Source organism: Octodon degus, unplaced genomic scaffold, assembly GCF_000260255.1.
Source record: "Octodon degus isolate 3935 unplaced genomic scaffold, OctDeg1.0 scaffold00037, whole genome shotgun sequence".
Taxonomy (NCBI): Eukaryota; Metazoa; Chordata; class Mammalia; order Rodentia; family Octodontidae; genus Octodon; species Octodon degus.
This window is the reverse complement of record NW_004524613.1, coordinates 1,501,530-1,522,808: the sequence shown is the minus strand read 5'-3', so window position 1 is coordinate 1,522,808 and position 21,279 is coordinate 1,501,530. Positions and strand designations below refer to the sequence as shown.

Sequence of the window (21,279 nt, the reverse complement as noted above, 5' to 3'; positions counted from 1 at the left end):
ACCCTGGAGTCAGGCTTCCTACAGTATGGGCTCAGTGGTGAAAAGGTGCCAGCCTCCATACCCTGTGAACCCTGTTCCACAAGCTCGGGGGCCTCTCCCACATTCTCCACCCTCAGGGCCCCCCACCCCAGGGATCAGCTGGTCTTTCTGATAACCAGTCAGTTCTGTCCAGAGGTTACTTAGGGGTCCCACAGCAAGTCACCTCACTACGAATGGAGGTGGGATCAGAGGGATCATTAAAAAGATAATTCCTGTTACTTTCTACTTGTTTTTTCAAGTGTTTTACAAATCCTGTGTCAAGAATTTGGGATATCCCTGGTCCTGAAAAAAAAAATTGGGGATAAAGATTAAGCTTCCTTGTATACCCCACGCCTGTTTTGTTCTTTGGTCATCAAACTTCTACTCGGGACATTATTTACAGGCAGCTGCCAACTCCAATGACACTGTCCCAAACTTGCCAAATTGTTCTTCAGTGTGTCCTCTGGCAGCTGCAGGAGGCAGGGGGTCCCTGAAGCACTCAGTATGCGGTTTCTCATCAACTGCGCTTCTGATGGTGGAACCCAAGGAACCAAGTTGTGGGGGCTCTGCTCCGGCCTCCCCTCTCTGGACCAGGAAAACATCACCCCAGACATGCTTCCTGCCTCAGCAGGGACCTCTGAAGGAGAGGTGACAGGCACACAGCACTGGTATTTTCCTGCCCACAGTAGACAGTCATGAGGGTGCTGGAAAGCAGGGCAAGCACAGCTCTCGGCACTGCTCTATGCAGGGAAACCTAAGGAGGAAGCACTGCATTTAGAGTGAGCTCAGCTTTTTCTTTTTGTTTGTATCAAACTCACGATCTTGTGCCTGCCAGGCAGGTGCTTATGCCACTGAGCTATATCCCAGTCTGCAGACTCAGATTTGAGTTTTAAAATGACAACAAACCTTGGAGCCAAGGGCAGATGAGTCCTGCACACTTGTGCCTGATAGTTGTGGCAGTGCTCATGGGAGCTGGTGTAGACTGCACTGCCTGCAGCAGACACAGAAGTCCGCAGGTCATGCTCAGGTCTCCTGGGTAAGGGCGAGAGTCTGGGGGGCCTTGAGGAGCATCAGGATGGAGGTCGCATGCCCGAGACCAGTAAGCAGGGGGCACAGACAGAACCACATGAGATCTGTAACCATGTATGGCTGTTTATTTCATACAGGGCTCTGTACAAAATATTTACACATATTCTTTACAGAATAAGTAAATCACCTGAAGGTAAATAGATGCTTCTCAGTGGCAGAGAATCCTGGTGTGAGCAAAGCTACCACATGAATTTTCTCCTTGGGCTATAGCACCTCCCTCCCCATGATTCCTTCCGATTTACCAGCAGGCTTGAGTGCTTATGGCCTGAGGAGCAGATGCTGTGTCCTCTGTAGAGAAACTGGGCCAAACTTGCGGGAGGACAAGACTGGGCACACCTGCCACTGTCATCTCTGGATCCTGGTGCGACGTACTGCTGTGCTGATGAATCTCCCCTTAGATGGGGCTCCTGTGTGGTGATGGCCATGGTGAGCTTGTCTGGGTTCAAAGTGTTTACTGTAGCATGCAGACACCTCTGCTGAGCAGCCTGGCCACCCACCCTGCACACGCACACTCGGGTGCGGGAAGGCGGCTTCCAGCTTGTCCACTTGGATAAGCTGCCCAAGAGAAGAGAAGCAAACCACCAGAACAATGACAGTACGTGGCTGCTTTGTACTACACACTCCAATTCTTTAAAGCAGCAAAAGGCACTTTCTATTTTCAAGCCAAAGTGAACATAAAACCAACCTGGCTTTGCTTACAGGAAAGCTTTTCCAGATCTGAGACTTGCTCTTGCTCCCAAGGCCTGCAGGTCCTTGGAGGAGTCTGGGGAAGACCAGCTGTTGGTGGCTGCCACCCCACTCCTCAGGGCCAGTCAGTTTCCCCTGACATTTCCATCGAGGTGGAGAGACCAGCCGTTGAGGACCAATCAAACCAAGATAACGTAAGGTAGAGTGGGCCTAGCTGGGAGGAGAAGGAAGATTTGTGATAAACAGGAAACAAGGAAAGGTGCTTAGGAGGTGGGTACTTTGGAAGTGTTGGTCTGTTTACAAACAGCATCTCTGGCAAACGAGAAATGTTACAGAAGCATAAATGCTTAGAAGCATCTTTCTGATGAGGACCATTTCTTTCCATGAAGGAACTTGGTAAAGTGAAACTATCTTATATATTAGGTGTGTATAATTCTAAAAATAGTAATAAAAGTGTCTTCTATAAATGATCTCTTTTGTACAAGAGAATGGGGTAGGCGGTAGAAGGCAGGGAAACCAGTTTAGGAATATTTCTTCCTGCTGCACTGGAAATGCCTGGTACAGAAATGTGGTTTCTAGGCAGAAGCTGGGTAGGACTTAACCAGTGACCTAGTTCGTCTGGTTTCTGGCCAGCAAAAAGAGATGCTCTTGAGAAGGCCCATCTGGCTCCCAGCTGGCGTCCTCTGCCCTCTCACTCTCACCTGAGGCCCGATCTCTTTAGCAGTGACCCCTTTCTTCCTGTGGCACCCCAAGTCTGGGCCCAGAGACTCCCAGCTAAAAGCCCACATCCTCCAGCAGGCAGGGAGCAGCACAGCAGAGCTCAGGTGTGTGGAGTGATGCGCCTGGCCCAGAGCCTGCAGCACCAGCTGGCTCTGCTGTGCCCTCAGCCACGGCCACACAGGCAGCAAAGGGTGGCAGAAACAGAACACCCTGACCTGGAGCCCTTTAATTCAAGGAAACGCCTCCCTCAGTCCTTCCACAGAAGGGCAGGCAAGGCCTGGATGCGCTGTGATAAGTGGCCCACGCTCAGGGGAACAGCTGGAGCGGGAACTTCGGGGCCCACTCCAGGGCGCTCTTCACCACCGCCAGCGCAGCTGCTCCAAGCGCCACTGTCAGCCCCATCACTGCCAGTTTCACAAAGCGGTTGGTCCTTGGTTTGGTCAGGACATCCTTTGTTCGAGCCTCAGGCCGCAGAAGTCCCCGAAACCGCTGCCGAAGCACCATGTCTGGCCTCTGCTGGGCTGATGCCAGCTCGAAGTCTTTGAAAGTAGAGGCCGCTGTCCTGGAGGGAGGAAGGCGGAAGTAGCATGGTGTGAGAGAAGAACAGGAGTGATGCCCCTGCTCAGGAGGCTGAAGGAGGGCTGTCCATGCTGAAGTACGCTTCTTCAAAAAACCCCGGGCTCTGAGGCCTCAGGCGCCAGGGCCAAGCCTGGTGCCCATCAGATGCGAGCCTCCCCAAATGCCACCTGCTCACACACCCTGCACCACTCACCTCTCAGCCTGCTGCTGAGCAGCTGCCTCTCGTGTGAGCTCAGAAGGGGGAAACTGAACAAAAAGGTCTCCTGCCCTGCTGATCAGAGTCTCATAGGGCAAGTCCTGAGGGATCTGGGACAAAAGGTGGTGGACTGAGGCCATGTCACAGTCACAGTCCAGGACTTCCTGCTCACGGTACAGCACGATCTGTGGGGAGGAAGACCTTGCGTCAGAGAGCAGACACAGATCGGTCTCTGGTGGGGGAGCATGAGGCAACCCAGATGTACAGCCAACTCGTATCCAGCCAGGGAGGAACACTGGGCTAACCTCTCCTGCTATGGGCAGACTGCCACCCTGATGTGAAAGGCACACTTGTCTGCTCAAGTGTCCTTCAAAGTCTTCAAAGTAATGAAGGAAATTCTTTTCGGAAGAAAAGGAGAACGATTCCTGGGAGATTCCCAGAGCTACAGTATAGCACAGTTCAAAACAGGAGATCAAGACTCTACTGGTACCTTTAAACATCGTCTAACTGCTAGCCACAAAGCCAGAGCTTGACAAGAGACCTGTGAAGAGACCTTCCTAAGTCCACAGCTCTGTGCTGCCAGGCCTTCTGATCACTGGCCCTTACCATGGCCACAGCCACCTCACTGTCCACGCGAGGCACTGATTTCCTTCCCTCAGTTTGCCAAGGGTATGCCGTGCACTGTGGCACTGGCGCCCTAACTGTGCGTTGCAGAGCTGTGCTGGGGGCATCAGCAGGAACACCACAGTGCACAATGGCACTTTAAGGTTTGGAAGGGCCTCACTGTGAAGAAATTTCTTTAAGCCAGGAATATGCTTGCAATCTCAGTACTATGGAGGCTGAGGCAGGAAGATCACCATGCTCCATGAGTTTGAGGGCAGCCTGGACTACATAGCAAGACTCTGTCTCAAACACAAATAAAATTAAAAAAAAAAAAAGAAAGGAAGGCAGGGAGGAAGGGAGGGAGGGAGGGAGCAAGCACCAGAGGGTGTGCACGCAAGCGTGTGAGCATGAGCACGGGCTGGGGAGATAGCTCAGTGGCATGACACTTGCTTGGCAAACAGGAGGTTCTGAGTTTGATTCTTGGTTAAAAATTAAAAAAAATTTTGTGTGTGTGTTTAGGGCAGGGTGTAAAGGGTGTACAGGGTCTCACTGCGTAGATCGGACTTGTAGTGATCCTCCTGTTTACCGCCTCCCAAGAGTGCTGGGATGACAGGTGTGCACCACTATGCCCAGTCTCAATTGCTGTCTCAGTGAGCCCTGGGGGCAGAGCTTGCATGGCAGGCCTGGGATTGAACTCCTGGCCCTTGCATCTGCCTAAGCAGATGCTTTAATCCGATGCGCTATCTGGCCGGCCCTAAAAATTTTTTTTTTTTTTTTTTGGTTTTGAAAATTTTTTTTTAAAAAGAGGTAAAAGAGTGCTGGGTGTGGTGGCACACACCTGTAATCCCAGCACTTGGAAGGCTGAAGCAGGAGGATCACTGTGAGTTTGAGGTCAGCCTGAGCTACAAAATAAGTTCAAGGGCAGCCTGAACTGGGAAGCCATCTCTCAAAAAAGAAAGAAAGAAAGAAAGAAAGAAAGAAAGAAAGAAAGAAAGAAAGAAAGAAAGAAAACAAAATGTTTAATGAGCATTTCCCAACATTTTTCCTTATAACATCCTCATTAACACTGCACACATGGTGCCAAGGGACACCAACCTTGGTGGTACCATCTTCTTCACGTTTGCACAACCACCAGGGTCCCTTTCAAGAAAAAAGCATGTTAGATGGTGAATCCAGTTGCTGGCTCATGGCCTATACTTACCACAGCTGCGAAATAAATGGGCATAAGTGGGTGACAGGCCAAGAAGAAGTCATATAACCGCACCACGTGCCTGAAGTCAGACAGGACATGCCCAAACCAGGTGATGAGCCAGCTGAGCGCAAAGATGGTTCCCACCTCAGCACTAGGAGTAAAAGAAACCTGGATGTTAGGCTCCTGGTCTAGATATTCCATCTTCTTCTTTGGGCATTTGGCCACAGCGCTGGTGAGAAAGAGGCATTTGGGAAACACACTTTCTAGACAATGTGGTCACCTACAAGTTAGCACCTTCTCACAAAATATAGTCTTTTTTTTTTTTGGTGGAACTGGGGATTGAACTCAGGCCTTTGTGTTTGCAAGGGAAGCGCTTATTCCACTGAGCCGTCTCCCCAGCCCCAAAATATCTTTTTTTTTTTTTTTTTAGAACCAGGGATTGAACTCAGGCCTTTGTGCTTTCCAGGGAAGCACTTATTCCATTGAGCCATCTCCCTGGCCTTCACAAAATATAGTCTTTAAGTGAAGTGTGGTAGTACAGGCCTGTAATCCCAGCACTCAGGAGACTGAGGCAGGAAGATCACCTTGAGTTTGAGGCTAGCTTGGGCTACAGAGTGAGTTTAAGATCAGTGTGTACTACAATGTAAGACCCTGTCTCAAGCCCTCCCCCAACAGAAGTCTTTAAAATGTGCCTGGACATTAATATTAGAACAATGTCCTGACTGCCTATTTTCTGTCTTTTTTTAAAAATGTATTTGGTACAGAGTTTCACTACCTAGATCAGACTCATAGTAGTTCTCCTGCTTTTAGCCTCCCAAGTGCTGGCATTACAGGTGCACGCCACCACACCCAGTCTCAATTGACATCTCAGTGCGCCCAGGGGGTGGGGCCAGCACAGCACGCTGGGGATCAAACCTGGGTCACTATGCTCTGCCTAAGCAGGCATTTTAGTCCACTGAGTTATCTGACCAGCCCTGGCTGCCTATTTTCTGATGCTCAACAGATGGCAACTGTGGGATAAGAGCTATTCTCAGAGCTGTTACTAGGGTGACTTTCTGAGACACCTCCTCTTGAGAGGGCACAGGCACATATTCTCTTGTGCATAAAATCTACAACTGTGTTAATTTTTCAATTAACATGATAGCTTAAGCTATCTTAAAAGTCAGTATTTAAATTTTTAAAATCTATGGCATGGGGCTGGGGAGATAGCTCAGCGGTCTAAGCGTCTGCCTGGCCAAGTGCAAGGATCTGGGTTCGATCCCCAGTACCACACATTTGTGCCCACTCTGTGCCTAGCTGGCCACCTAAACTACTTGTGGTGGCCCACGTCTGTAACTCCAGTGCTGGGGAGACAGACAGACAGAGGCTTTAAGTTTGAGCTGCAGAGTGAGACCCTGTACCAAATAAAGAAATAAAAGATTTTAAAAAATAATAAAATAAAATCTATGGCACATATTAAGAAATACTTCTCCTTGGGAAATAAAACCACACACAGGTGTCCTCATCCTTGACAGCCTTGTTCTTCTCTTCTCTCAATCCCTAGGACTCTCTGCATTTCTCTTGAGCCACAGCCTCAAAGTCTATGCTTGCAACCTTGTGTTCTCTACCTCTTCAGATGCAGAGTCTTCAAGGCACGAGCTGTATCATGTCTGCATCCCTAGTATGGCACAACACTCAAAAAGTGTTCCAAGATGGTGCAGAAAACTCGGTGACAAAGATCACAGGTGACTGGAAAGGATAAGTCAGGAGAACTTAAAACTGATCAGCATAAAGTGGTGAGGAAACCAAATGAGATCTGAGAGGAAGGAATGAGCTAGGAGGGAGTATGTGCATGTGTGCGTGTGTGCATGTATAAATATAAACCCCCACGTACCTCTGCATGAAATCATGGAGTTCTGGATTCACCTGGTCAATGATGGGCATCAGGTAGTTTAATATGTGCTTGGTGTTGTCCATTGTGGAATCCATGAAGTCCCTGGAGGGAGATAATTCAGTGAGCTTGGTCAGATCAAACGTTAGATGAAGGCTGGTTGAAGACTGGGCTCAAATCACTGAAGAAACTGACTAGAAGATTGGCCAAGTAGTTATCCTAAGGGGCAAGAGGAGTGATATCCACCCCGAGGCCCTCTATCCAGGTACCTGAGGTGGTGGGTAGATAACTTTTCTACCAAGGATGTTGCCAACTTCTCGCCTACCACCAGCAGAAAGGTGACCACAATGTCATGGTAGCCCTGGTAGTAGTGCAGCTGAGGGTTCCGCTCCAAGATGAAGAGGATGATATCGATGAGCTCTTCCTGGAGCCCTTCCCTCTGCTCATCTGGCATGCCTGGGAGAGGAAGTGGGAGATGCACTGGAACACAGCGACCACCCTCATGACAAAGAGGTTAGGAAGAAGGTCAACAATAGATTTTCTTACAAAATGTCCAAAGGAATGAGTCAGGAACAAACTGAAAAACTTATAAGATCCACATACTGCTAACATCTGGCACATAGCAAAGAGCCACAAGCCATCAACCTTACAACCTTAGGGGAACCTACACACACCCCTTTAACCAAGCCATCCAGTTCTTCCCACTGGCCACAGAACTGTGGGATACACCCACCTCCTAAGGTGAAATGCTGACTAGAGCTCTGCAGCACATCAGTGCAACTCCTATCAACAGTGTATAGGGGGTACAACCTGCTCGGGACCCCCTCCTGTGCCTCTCTCGGACAGAAGCTTTCTTTCTCTCAATAAACATATTCTGCTCATAACCTCCGTTTGTTCCTAAAATTCATTCTTCAGTTTTAGAGAACATGAACTTGTGCAGGTCAGGTCCAGAGATCATTTTTCCCTATGTCATTTGGAGGTTCCCTATATTGTTTGGAGGTCACCCACCCGAGATCAGTTTTTCTCCCTGTATCATTTTGGAAACCACCGAGATCATTGGACGGAGGTATAAGTTTGCTTTTCTTTCATAAATTCTGGACTGGGACTTGCTTAGGTAACAAATTTTTATGCTTCAAATGTTAATGTCTTTGCCCATTGCTCATAATTAATTGCTCATACTTTGTCTCATACAATTTTGTCTCATAACACTGTTAAAAACATTGTTTACAATTGCTTATGCTTTGTCTATATGTAGTTTTGTTAAAATATTGGTCAAAATGTTGTTGGTAAATCTAAGTTAAAATATGGAAATGTTACAAGCTTATGATATTTCTTTAATGGGACATTTTATGACTATTTGTATATGTTGCATTGGAACTAGATGCTAAATGTACTGGTATTCCTTGCTTGACTTTAGAAAACAGCGCTACAGAGTACTGTTAGTAAGCCTCCTAGTGGATTTTATATAAATCTCTGTAAAATGGGACTGTTAGCCAGCTCAGACTTACGAAATATACATGCCTGTATATAAAACATGGGACTCCTTTTGCCAGCTAAATAACATTAGGTCAGCAACCGTTCTTAAAGACTTGGAGGACAGGTTTCACTGGGATGGACTGGTTCTGATCCCCCTCTACATGCTAGAGGGAATGTCAGGCCTCGAATGTTTCAGTTTCCTTCCTTTGACTTTACTCCTAATTTTCCCACCTCTTTGTACTTTCCCTTTTAGAGGCATGTAAAATTAGGAAAACTTTTATAGACTGTTCCAACTAAGTGAAGCCCTTAGAAAATGAGTGTTTGTTAACGCTGAAGAGAGGGAAGTCATTTTAGAAAAAGGACACATATCTTATCTGTGGGTCAGATGAGACCAAGAGGACTATGCCTGTCCAGGAAGACACATATAAAAGCCATGTCCTGACTTAGTGTTCTAGGCAAGTCTCCTTCAGGAGGCTAAACATGAGACACAGTGGAGAGAGCCAACTTTTGGGTGACACCAGAAGGAGCTATCTCCTAAAGGAGCACACTTATGGGACCAAAACACATTTAGTGTAAGGGAGGATTCAATCTTTTCTCTTAGGTCTAATTATCATTTAGGTGCATAAGAGATAAGTTGTGGACTTTAAAAGCCTTTAATGTAGAGGGCCGGGGAGATGGCTCAGTGGAATAAGCGCTTCCCTGGCAAGTGCAAGGGCCTGAGTTCAATCCCTGGTTCTGCCAAAACAAAACAAAAAAAGCCTTTAATGTGAAGTGCTAGTAATCTTGCTCAGGCTTTTAACTATCCCTTATAGAACTTGGACAAACAGTGGTTACTATGCCAGCTAGTAAATGTTCTTAGAGCAGCTGCCACTCTTTGAAGCAGAGAACAGGTTTCCCCAGCCGTTCTCTGGTGAATCCCCATTGAAGGCTATGGCTGATGGAATGTTGACCAGAGAAACTGCTGCATTTTTTTCTGGAGACATCTCTGGTTGTGTGAACCAACAGAAACTGAGAATACCTGAGGGGTTATGGCCATATCCAAAGGTTCTTTGGTGGAAACTGGCTCTTGACCACTGAAAGATCTCCACTTACCTACTGTACCTTTTCTCTCTATGCTAGTAAAGTAGGAATTTTACCTGAGCTTTTCAGTAAACAAGTTAATGAGTCACTCTTTGAGAAATAAGGCTGAGACAGTTTACAATAGTGGTTATCAGGGAAGCTTACATCTGTGCCTTATGTGTTAACTAAGAGTAAGATTTTCTGCCAGCTGTACTGTCTTTACCAACATGTAAAACGTGATTGCTAGATGATAAATATAAATTTCACCTGTTAGCTTCAAGGTTAAAACTTGCTTAGTTGCTAAAAATATTTACCTAGGGGATTAGATGGAAAACAGGTGTCTGGAGACTTGACTCAGTGCACAGGGTCAAATCTCTCCAGTCAATTGTTCTATTTATCTCTAGAAGTGATCTTTGAAGCCTGAGAAGTGCTCACTTCCAACTGACCTTTATGCCATAGTTATGCTTCCTTTTGCAGACATTCTCATCACTGGACCAACTGTAACTGTTAACTTACAAGTAGTCAGTGAGAGTACAGGGTTTGTGACATATTCAGGAGATAAAAATCTACGCCAGTTCGAGGGTGGATAGGCTGGTGGGATCTTGTCTCCCTTCTCTCCAACAGGAGCATCCACCTGCTCTGGAGAGGGCTACTCAAGGGCTGCCTTGGGGCAGGGAATCAATTAGAAAAAAGGTGGGGACACCCAGAAAGGTAATTTCTATTGAATTCTAGGTTATCTCACAGTCAAAGTCTCTTACTCCTTTAGAGTGTGCTTCATTAGGCACCGGAAGATGTTTGATCCTTACATGTTAAAAAAGAGCCGTTTAAATGAAAAGAGGAAAGTATCAACTGTGATGCTATTTTATAACTAGGAAGATGATGTAAAAAGGAAAATAGTAAAAATGTTTGTCTTATGTTCAGATTTTGTTTGCATTAAAAAGGTCATTGTTATTTAAGTTTTAAAATATAGATGTGAGCAACATGAGAACCAGGCAGTTCAGCCTTGCCCACCATTGCTGAAAGTAAGGTTTCCCCTATTTGTCTAGAGGGTGTGGTCTTCTAAAACAGCTGTAATCCAGCCCTCTACAGGGCTACACCCACTCTTAGCTAAATCTATGCAAGCTTTTCAAGGACAATACCTTCTAAAAAAGGTAAAGAGGCAGTTTAGAACTTCCACAGTTCATGCGCCTTAGATTACCCTGATAAGTACACTGATGTCTTTAGACAATTTATTCAGACTTATGAACTAGGTTGAAAAGATGTAATGTTAATCTCAAACCAAACTTCGACTTCTATGGAAATACAGGTAGCATTACAAGCTGCTACTGCATTTGGAGAGGAATAGTATATTGTTAATTTTAAAGAGCCAACAGATAGACAACCAGTGGAACTTCCAGTTCCCACTGGAGTCCAAATAGTCAGATCCCTGGTGGCCTAATAGGGGGGCAGGAGACTGAAAAAGACATTTTCTTTCAAGTGTTGTATTCTTGTAGGTCTAAGAACTAAAACCAAGATTTCTAGTTATTTTAGATTTTAGACATTTACCAAGAGAAAGATGAATACTCCTCCGATTTCTTGTAATATTTAATAGAGGCACTGGTAAGACACACTTCCTGAGATGCTAGTTAAATAGAGGGACAGATTACTCTTACAGGTAAGTTCATTATGCAGTCAGCTCCAGATATTAGAAAAGAGCTACAAAAATAGCTTTTGCTACAGATGACTCATTTGATACTTTGTTAAAAACTGTTTAAGTGTCCTATAATTAGAACTGGGAGAAAACCAGGGAGAGAAAGCAGAGATAAAAAATGGCTGCCTTTGTTGCGATCTCAAAACAGACCCTACATCTGATTCTCTTGGCTCCAAAATGATCTCAACAACGAGGTTCACTTGCTACTGCTGTCAGAAGCCAGGCCACTGTAAGAGGCACTGCCTTAAGAAGCCTACAAGCCATGCCCTGACTGCCAAGGCAGCCAGCCACTAAAAGTAAGACAGCACTCTGAGGCGGAGGCCCGAGCTCAGACTCAGCTTCCCAGATGGTCCAGTAGGACTGAAGGGCCCTGGGCCTGCCTCTTTCCCCTGGCCACACTGTTATTTCTACCTGCCATCTGCATGGAGGAACCCTGAGTAATCATGACTAGAGGAAACCCAGCCTATTGCTGGACATTGGCACAGTTCTCTTCGTCCTTCTCCAGCCCTGACTTTCCTTCCAGTCATTGTACTGCAATAAAAAGACTTTAGAAGGGGCTGTGGAGATGGCTCAGTGGAATAAATGCTTCCCAGGCAAGCACAAGGGCCTGAGTTCAATCCCTGGTTCTGAAAAAAAAAAAAAAAAAAAAAAAGACTTTAGAAGACATCTTGCTTTAGCTATAACTGAGATATTGCAATATATTCAGGATGCTAACTAATCTTAATTATGCTGAGACTGATGTTTTACAAACAATAAATCTTGTTGTTCATGTACAAGATTTAAAAGGTATTTCATTGGTTTAATCTGACTAAATGCTGTGTATTTCGTAAGTGTATAAGTTCATCTGGTTGATTTCTGATATAACTCAGGCATTTCATGCTCATAGTTAATACACGTGTGAGGTCTCTTACCTAAAGCTAGGGAGACTTATAACAAACTGTCAGACTCCATGAATAAATGGGTCTAAGAGCTAGTGAGTTATGAATACTAGATCTCAAAGTTTATAAATGTACCTGTTAGCTCGAATGTTCGTACTTTGATTATATGTGCTCTAATTTCTCAGAAAATTTGTTCTTCCTAGAAGATACCAAAACCCAGGTAATCATACAGGTAAAACCTAAAACCAAAAAGTTGTATCTTGCTCAGTGAGCCTCAGATGTCTGACACAAGCTACAGAAGTTAGAAGGGTTTAAAGAAATAAATGTCTGAGTTGAGATAAAAAGTATACATAATAAAATTATAGACAAAAATAAAAATAGTGATACTAACATCCTACAGAAATGAAGGCCAGTCAGAAAATAAAAAAGTTATGCTTTCCTGGATCCGGACAGAGAAAAGGGACATTTCAAGGAAAAATGTCCAAAGCTGCTAGAGAAGAAAAAAGTGTTCATAATGGAGTCAGAAAAGGTTTCCGATTAAGCTCATGGGTCTTCACCTCTCAGCCTAAAGGAACCCATGTTAACTGCTAATATAAGAAAAATGCCTGTTAGACGTTTGATAGAAGCTCATACAGGTTTGTTGATAGTTACCCAGCCAGTGGCCCTGCTTGCAAACCGGAGTACTCAGTGTTTTCCCTAGGCCCAGCAATTCATGTGCCCCAGTAATAATAGAAAAGGCCAGTTTGTTTGAGACAATATACGATGGCCATAAAAGATAAAAACGAGATTAAACCTAACATTTGAGAGATATCTGCTAATAGACCTACAAAAAGTTCTAACTCATCTTTTTCATAATTATCCTGTTGTGATTATTAGACTTGTTTCTTTGGCTTTGTCTCCTCCAGACTCAAAGCTCTATGTTCACCCAAGAAAAAATGCCTGTCATCTATTGGGCATTTAGATAAAACCTCTAAAGAATATATCTGACTACTGGTCAACAACTACGACCCATTTCAGTGTGAAGAAGCCAGAGCGGTCTTCACCCATATTTCCCTTCACGGCAGTTCAGGTTACTTCTTCAGAGGGGGGAGTATTGCAGGCAGCCAAGTTAGATAGAAATATTATAGGCAGTCAGGCAGGGCCAGGCCCTCAAAGGAGACAGCACAGAAGATAAAGACAACTATGGGAGGGGCAGATGCTCCTGCTGTGAACCAGACCTAAAGACCTAAAGGCCAAACAAATACTAAAAGATTAGCACCTGGGATTGATATTCTAAATAGGTATCGAGGGGGCTGGTGAGATGGCTCAGTGGTCTAAAGCACCTACTTGAAACAAGCTTGGCAAAGCAGAGGGACCGCGGTTCGATCCCCAGCACCACATGCCAGCCAGACCCGCCCCCTGGTGGGCTGAGCTGGCCACACACACACACAATAAATAAATGTAATAAGTTAAAAAAAAAAAAAAAAATCTGACTAAATAGGTATCGATCACCTGAAAAGACCCAAGTGAGTCACTAGCCCAACCCCCAAAGGGAAGAGACCCTGTCCCGTATTCATGCCTGCTTGCTACGTGACTCATTTTCCCATTTGATACTGGATTTAATCAGTTTTACCTGAGCAATGGTGCTTGTAATCCCATTGGTTGACCATAGTTTTGTCCCACCCCACACCCACCTAAGCAAGTTTCCCCTTTCTCTACCTTAGCCCCACATGGTTTTACACTATAAAGTTCCTGGAAGAAACAGCTTCCCCCCACCAAAAAAAAAAAAAAAAAAAAAAAAAAAAAAAGAAGAAAAAAAAGAAAAGAAAAGAAAAAAGAAACAGCTTCCCAGGGGACAACCCGCTCGGGCCCCCCTCCTGTCCCTCTCTCGGACAGCTTTCTTTCTCTCAATAAATATATTCTGCTCATAAAAAAAAAAGTGTATAAACCCAAATCTCTTAATGATGTAACACCAGATCAACCCAAAGTATGGGAAATTTAACACAGCTAGATGGCTTGTCAGAAAACATAAAGGGGTTGGGGAGATGGCTCAGTACAATAAACGCTTGCCTGGCAAGCACAAGGGCCTGAGTTTAATCCTCGGTTCTGAAAAAAAAAGAAAAGAAAAGTCTGTCTTCTGAGTATCAGAATTATAGGTTTCTGCTACCATGCCTAGCTTATTATTTTTTTTTTTTCAGTGACGCACATTACTAGGATAAATGGTGAAACCTCAATAAAATCTGTGGGTTAAATAATGGTACTTTTGGCACAAAATGTCACCTGCTACAGCTGCTTAACAGCCTGTCATGCTCCATGTACTGACCAGTATATTGGCCAGGGGTTCTGAGATAGTTAATGGAGCATGATAGCTGGCAGGGACAGAAACCAGAAGCAAAAGAGCAGGAGGAACCCAAAGAAGAGGCTCCAGGCAACAAGAAGCAGGCGGTGCCAGGTATTGTGTACCTGGGTCATACCTCACAGCACTTCTGACCCCTACATGTATGCAGCCTCCTCAGTGCTTGAGGTCAGAAGTATGTTCTTTCAGACTTTCACGTTTCTCTCAGGACAGGTTTGTGAGACACAAGAAGGCAGCAGCAGCCTCCAGAGGAACAAAGAGATCGAAGTACAGCAAGGACTATGCCAAGGGCTGGGTGGAGTTCCACATAAGCACAGAGCCAGGCGTGTGGCTGCAAGTTTGCACGACATGCCTATGGTTGCCCACAGGCACAGCCCCTTCTGCTATAAACTGGGGAACCTCAAGTATCTGCACCATTTAACTTGGTCCGGAACACCTTGCCTTTGAGCACTAGGCATATAGAGCAGAGGCTGCACGAGACCAGCATGAGAATGACTTCTACCCCTGCAGTGAGGACTGGTGACCAATGGCTTCCTCAAGGTCAATGTAAAGCCAGCTTGCTCAGAAAGCTCTAGCACATCTGTCTGGCATCCTACTGAGCAGGCACTGAGTGTGTGGAGACCAGCACACACAGGCCAGCTCCATCTGAGTGCTCCTTGCCAGGGTCTTGGGAGCATCACTACCATCGGAGAACATGGGGGGACTGTTACTAGTCCAGGACCCCTGAAGGGCCCCTTCTAGCTCCTGGCCTTGCCCTAATTCTTGTTTACCTTATGCTAGTGTGCGTCTGACACCCAGACAGACATATTCTGTCCTTGGACCCGCAGTCTTTTAAAATGAGAATTTGTTTTATTTAATGTATTTAGTATATGGTTTATAGGGTCTCACTACACAGACAGACTCAAAGTACCCTCCTGATTTCAGCCTCCCAAGCTGATTACAGGCATGCACCACCAAGCCCAGTCTCAATCACCGGTTCAGCATGCCTTGGGGGCAGGGCCGACACAGAACCCAGGGATTGAACCTCGGTCCCTGTGCCTACATACATAAGCAGGCACTTTAGTCCACTGAACTACCTGGCCAGCCCTACCTGCAGTCTTTTGATGAGGACCCAGACATGAAGTTTTGTGGGACTCCTGTCCCTCTCACCCACCTTCTGTAAGTGTCTGGCTGAGGCATCTTATTTCTGCTAATATGATGACCACTGCAGGTGCCTGCTTCATTTGTTTGCCTTTCAGTTGCTGCCTCTCACCTAGCGGGGTCTTCTCAGAACCCCAAGACTGGCTCCAGGTGCAGCCTTTATTTCCAGCTAGAGTGACAAAAGTCTGGCAGGCCTATCCTGTTTACTGATACAGGTAAGGGCAGCAGCATTGTTTTCTTTTCTTTGTTTTTCCAGTACTGGGGATTGAACTTAGGACCTTGCGCTTGCCAGGCAAGTGCTTATTCTACTGAGTATCTCCCTAGCCCCAGCATTGTTTTCTTTAGAAAAAAGAACAGGGATAGGAAATAATGGGTTGGGATAGGATTGAGACCCTTTTTATAAACATATTTATGGAAAATATAATATTTTTGTATGCATTAAAAAGAGATAGTGCTCAGGTGTGGTGGCACAGGGCTGTGATGCCAGCACTTGGGAGGCTGATGTAGGTGGATCACCCTGAATTTGAGGCCAGCTTGAGCTACACAGTGAGCTCAAGGCTGGCCTGAACTGGATATTAGGACCTTGTCTCAAGAAGACCATCCAAAAAGAAAGAAAATAAATAAATAAAACGGTACTTTTCAACACTGTCACTGATTTTGGTAACTTATTTTTTTTTTTTTTTTTTTTGGCAGAACCGGGGATTGAACTCAGGCCCTTGTGCTTGCCAGGGAAGCGCTTATTCCACTGAGCCATCTCCCTGGCCCTACTATTTTTATTTGTTGTTTTTTTTTTTGTTCCTCGAATGCCTTCAGGGCACTTTTGGCCAGCGGGAGAGTTGTGAGGTTCGAACTCCAGCAACCTGAGGCTGCCAGCTTTGTGGAAGCAGCCACTTAAAGGACTGAGCTAGGGCCAGGCCCCCCTACTATTTTTAAATTATTATTTTAAAATTATTTTTAAAAACTGTATCTTGGAATATTTTCGCTAAGGGGCAATGTGTTTACAATTTTAAGTGGCTCACAAAAAGTTTTATTTATCTGTATGGAGAAGGAAGAGCCAATAGCTAATAAAACACGTGATAAATGTGAATAAGGAAATCTAGGCAAAAGCTATCTGGGGAATTCTTTGTCTTATTTCTGAAACTTTTGGAATGGTATTATAATTTAAAAATGAAAAAGTTTGCATGTTTCCCTCTAAACCAAACCAAATAGCCTAGGAAGCACTGTTCTCCGCAAACAGCAGGTACAGTGGAAACAGCCTGCTCAGCGCGGTTCTCCTCTTCAGTGCGAGAGTATGTATAAGCCTGCTCCTCTGTGAGTGATGGTGCACAGCTGTTGAGTTTAAGTTTGGCCTTTCACAGGTCTTCTGCAGCTACAGAAGAGCTAGACCTGCACTCAGCTAAGGGAGTTGAACACTGCAGCAGCCATGGAAACTGAAGCAAGGGGCTGGAAAGCTATCCTGATCTTTGTTCCACTTCCTTGGTTAAAATCTCAGAATATCTTGTTATGGCTAGTAGGTGAACTGCAAATAAAGTTCAGGGGGAAAGCATGTGTTTTTTATTGCTCAAAAGAGTTTTGCCTAAGCCAACTCAAAAACACCAAATAAAAAACAAGCAAAGTATCCAGGGAGCTGTGTGCTGACAGCTGTGCATCCCACAAGCTCTGAGGACTTGATCTTCCCCAGTGACACTGTCGGCAAGAGACTCCATGTGAGACCACGGGCAGCCTACTCAAGATTCCTGGGGATGCAGCATGGCAGAGCAGTACCCACGAAGCTCATGGGCAAGGGTTATTAAAATTCTGCATCTCCAGAGTCTGAGTTGTAAATAAAAATGACTAAAGTATCATTCATGGTTAACGAGAGAGGGAAAGCAAAAAAAAGCCAAACCTTGCCTTTCACACTGCTTTTGAATGGCATGTAGCCAGGCATGGTGGTGCATGCTTATAATCCCAGAAATCAGGAGGCTAAGGCAGATCACTGTGAGCTCAAGGCCAGTCAGAAATGTACAGTGAGGGGCTGGTGAGATGGCTCAGTGGTCTAAAGCACCTACTTGGAACAAGCTTGGCAAAGCAGAGGGACCACGGTTTGATCCCCCAGCACCACATGCCAGCCAGCCTCGCCCCCTGGTGGGCTGAGCTGGGCACACACACACACACACACACACACACACTAAATAAATGTTGTTTTTTTTTTTAAAAAAAGAAATGTACAGTGAGACCTTATCTGAAAAAAAAGCAGCATGGAGATCAGTTTCCTCACAGTGTGAGCTGAGCTTTCACAAGTACAGAGAGCAAAGCTGAGGCAAGGGCCGAAGATTACACTGACAAAGGCTCAGGTTTACAGCAGGGCCTTTCTTGCCATAATCACCCCACTTTTCTCCAACAATGCATACTGGAGAAGATAAAATGAAGTAAACTAAGAACCATGGGTAAGTAAAGTAATAAAAACAGTAGGAGTAAAAATCAAACACTGATTTTCCAATAAGAGTGGTCAGGGAAACTGAAGAACATGAATGAAAAAAATATGAAACCACAAGGAGAGTTCACTCTGCAGGAAGAACACTCCAGACTGATACAACATAAATGGAAGTGGTTTAGAGGGAAAACAGGTGGAAAGGGGAAGGCATCTTTCCTGTGTGGTTTTGTCCAAAAGAGCAGGAACAAAAGGGAGACTCAGCCATGGCATGTTTTATCCAAAACAAAATGAAAACAGAAGCAGTGGCGCACATCTCTAATTCCAGCACTCAGAAGACTGAGGCAGGAGGATTTTGAGTTAAAGGCTAGCCTAGACAACATATCAAGTTGAAGGCCTGTACCGCATAGCAAAACCCTGTTTGAAATTTTTTTTTAAATTATAAATGAAGTTAGCAGGCTACTAGCTACAGTAATAGAAGCGGCACAAGCACCACTCCAGGAAGCAAGCATACAAACAGGAAAGAAGGTCTGTAACAGACAAATTCAGGCCAGGCTTGGTTTCAGATGCATGAGCTCAGAGGGTTAGAGGCTCCCGTTAGTGCGTCTCCTCTTCACAGACCTCAGGTGGAATTGCCAGAGAAGCAAAGCAGATCATGAACATGTCTCTTTCCCAGTTGACTGGCAAGCACTCACACACGGAGGGAAGTGCATGGGGACAGAAAGGCTCCTTCCAATGTAGCAAAGTCAGAGCTCTCACCAGGGGGAAAGCGCCGTAATGACCGCCTGACGTCCAGCAGCACTTGTTGGTAGTCCTTGCTCACCTCCCGTAGGTTCTTTCCTATTGGAGGGGGAAGAAAATGTTACAGCAGGAATGTCTGCAAGCCCAGAGAGAAGCAAAACATTATAAGGACATCGAAGGCCTGGTATTACACATACTAATTTACTGTTTTTTTTTTTTTCTGAGACACAGTCTTGCTATGTAGTCCAGACTGGTCTTTAACTCTCTATGTAGCCAAGAGTGGCCTTGAACTTGTGGCGATCTTTCTGCCTCAACCCCCACCCCCCACCCCCACCCCGTGCTAGGTTTGTGCCACCAAACTTGGCTTAGCTTTTTTTTTTTTTAAAAAGACATATAATAAGCCAAGAGCTTTATTTATTTATTTAATTTATTTGGCAGAACTGGGGATTGAACTCAAGCGCTTGTGCTTGCCAGGGAAGTGCTTATTCCACTGAACAATCTCCCTGGCCCCACCAAGAGCTTTATTGATGCAGAAAAATATGGACTGCTTCATGAATTTGTGTGTCATCCTTGCAGAGGGGCCATGCTAATTTTTTCTGTATCATTCCACTTTTAGTATATGTGCTGCCAAAGCGAGCACTAGCTTACTTTTTTTAAAAATCAAAATAAAACTATACAACCATTAAGAATCACTCATTTTATTTCATAAATTTAAATAAACATTCTTAAACATGGTGTTCTAATATTCCAGGACAGACTGCAGGCAACAGACTATCATGTCTCAAAGATCAAAATCAACACAAAACTCAATATGATGTATAAGACTGGTAAGTTTATAGAATAATTCATATTAACTAAATTCCTTTTTACCCATCCTTCCTGTTATTTCCAATTTTCTTCCCTAGCCACTCAACATCAACTGTTTTAAAAAGGATTATTTCTTTAAAATTCTCTCTCTCTCTCTCTCTCTCTCTCTCTCTCTCTCTCTCTCTCAACCTCTAGGAGGACATGGAGAATTCAAGTGGATACCATAAATATAAACTGCATAGGCATCAGACAGGAATAAAAATGAGCAAGCAGGAAGGCAAGGAATGCACTGCAAGTGCGGCTCTGTGAGGGCCCTGGCCACTTTAGAATGTACTCTGATCTTCACAAGTCTTTCCAGAGAAGCTCCCATCTGCATTTTTATTTTAAAGCTTCACATTTATGCATGTTGCACCTCAAATTTCAGAAAAAGTAAACATTACAATTTTGAACACAATAAAATTTTAGTCCAAATCATGTTAAGCTCACTTGGCAGATCCAGAATAAAGTGTGCAGCTGTGTTATTTGTCTACAGACCCTCCTTCTGAGGTCCTACTTATTTCTAAAACTCTGCAGAGCAGTGGCAAAAATGGGACATTTAAAAGCAAGCACCCTATCCTTCTAGACCACTATGGTGAATGCAGCAGTGAATCCCAAGTACGAATTAGGTCCAGGTTTACTCAAAATAAAACTGAAATGAACACACAGCCCAGTTAACCATGCACGTAGAAATACTTTTCTTCTGACAACACTAGCTTCTTATAAATCAACATTTATTTTTTAATTTTTTTTGGGGGGGGGAAGGGGGGGAAGAAACCGGGGATTGAACTCAGGCCCTTGAGCTTGCCAGGCAAGCTCTTATTCTACTGAGCTATCTCCCCAGCCCCTATTTTTTATTTTTATTTTTTTATTTTTTTTTTAAATTTATTTTTATTTATTTGTGTGTGTGTGTGTGTGTGTGTGTGTGTGTGTGTGTGTGGCCAGCTCAGCCCACCAGGGGGCGGGGCTGGCTGGCATGTGGTGCTGGGGGATTGAACCGCGGTCCCTGTGCTTTGCTAAGCTTGTTCTAAGTAGGTGCTTTAGACCACTGAGCCATCTCACCAGCCCCCCCAGCCCCTATTTTTTAAACTTCAAAAAATTTTTTTTTTATGTATTTGGTACAGGATCTTACTATGCAGCTCAGAGTCATAGTAATCCTCCTGTTTTCAGCCTCCTCAGCACTAGGATAGGCATGCACCACCATGCCCAGTTTCTGGGGCCAACTTGGTGTATCCTAGGCAAGGCCGGCAAGACATGCGGTGCCAGGAATTGAACCTGGGTCCCTGATCTTGACAAACAGGTGCTTGGACTGCTGAGCTATCTTGCCAGCCCTTAAATCAACATTTCTAAGAATCATTCCTATAAATGAAGCTATCTTTACAACAGACTGTTTAACTCTCTTGGCAAAACCAAAAATTTAATCATACAGCAAAAACTAGCACTGGTATTGATTAGATATGGAAAAGATCCTTCAGAAATTATTTTAAGGGGCTGGAGAGATGGCTCAGTGGTCTAAAGCACCTACTTGGAGCAAGCTAAGCAAAGCACAGAGACCGCGGTTCGATCCCCCAGCGCCACATGCCAGCCAGCCCCGCCCCCTGGTGGGCTGAGCTGGCCACACACACACACAATAAATAAATGTAATAAATAAATAATTAAAAAAAAAAAAAAAAAAGAAAAGGGGGCAGGGTCTATCCTTCCTGCCTCCTCTAGGCTTTTTCCCTTCATTTCTTGACATTCTTCATGGTTCAGG

At 44.8% G+C, this 21,279-nt stretch overlaps 1 protein-coding gene and 1 non-coding gene across 3 annotated transcripts in view; both read right to left on the bottom strand.

Moving 5' to 3' along the window:
• Nucleotides 1-1,145: 1,145 nt before the first annotated feature.
• Tbc1d20 (TBC1 domain family member 20) overlaps nt 1,146-21,279 on the bottom strand; it is a 39,683-nt gene continuing 19,549 nt past the window's right edge. The window contains exons 3-9 of one of the 2 annotated variants that reach the window (XR_002821011.1): nt 18,702-18,782; nt 7,224-7,410; nt 6,958-7,059; nt 5,094-5,235; nt 3,287-3,474; nt 1,793-3,076; nt 1,146-1,543 (exon numbers count right to left, since the gene is read on the bottom strand). Coding sequence is in view for 1 of the 2 variants with exons in the window: in XM_023714748.1 (XP_023570516.1) it covers nt 2,821-3,076; nt 3,287-3,474; nt 5,094-5,235; nt 6,958-7,059; nt 7,224-7,410; nt 18,702-18,782 (956 nt within the window). In the remaining variant the exon portion in view is untranslated. Of the gene's footprint in view, nt 3,077-3,286; nt 3,475-5,093; nt 5,236-6,957; nt 7,060-7,223; nt 7,411-18,701; nt 18,783-21,279 lie in introns of both variants that reach the window. The other variant, XM_023714748.1, reaches the window with a different exon arrangement.
• Nucleotides 19,217-19,323, bottom strand: LOC111816690. The gene has a single exon (XR_002821039.1). It is a non-coding gene; the product is annotated as a U6 spliceosomal RNA (small nuclear RNA).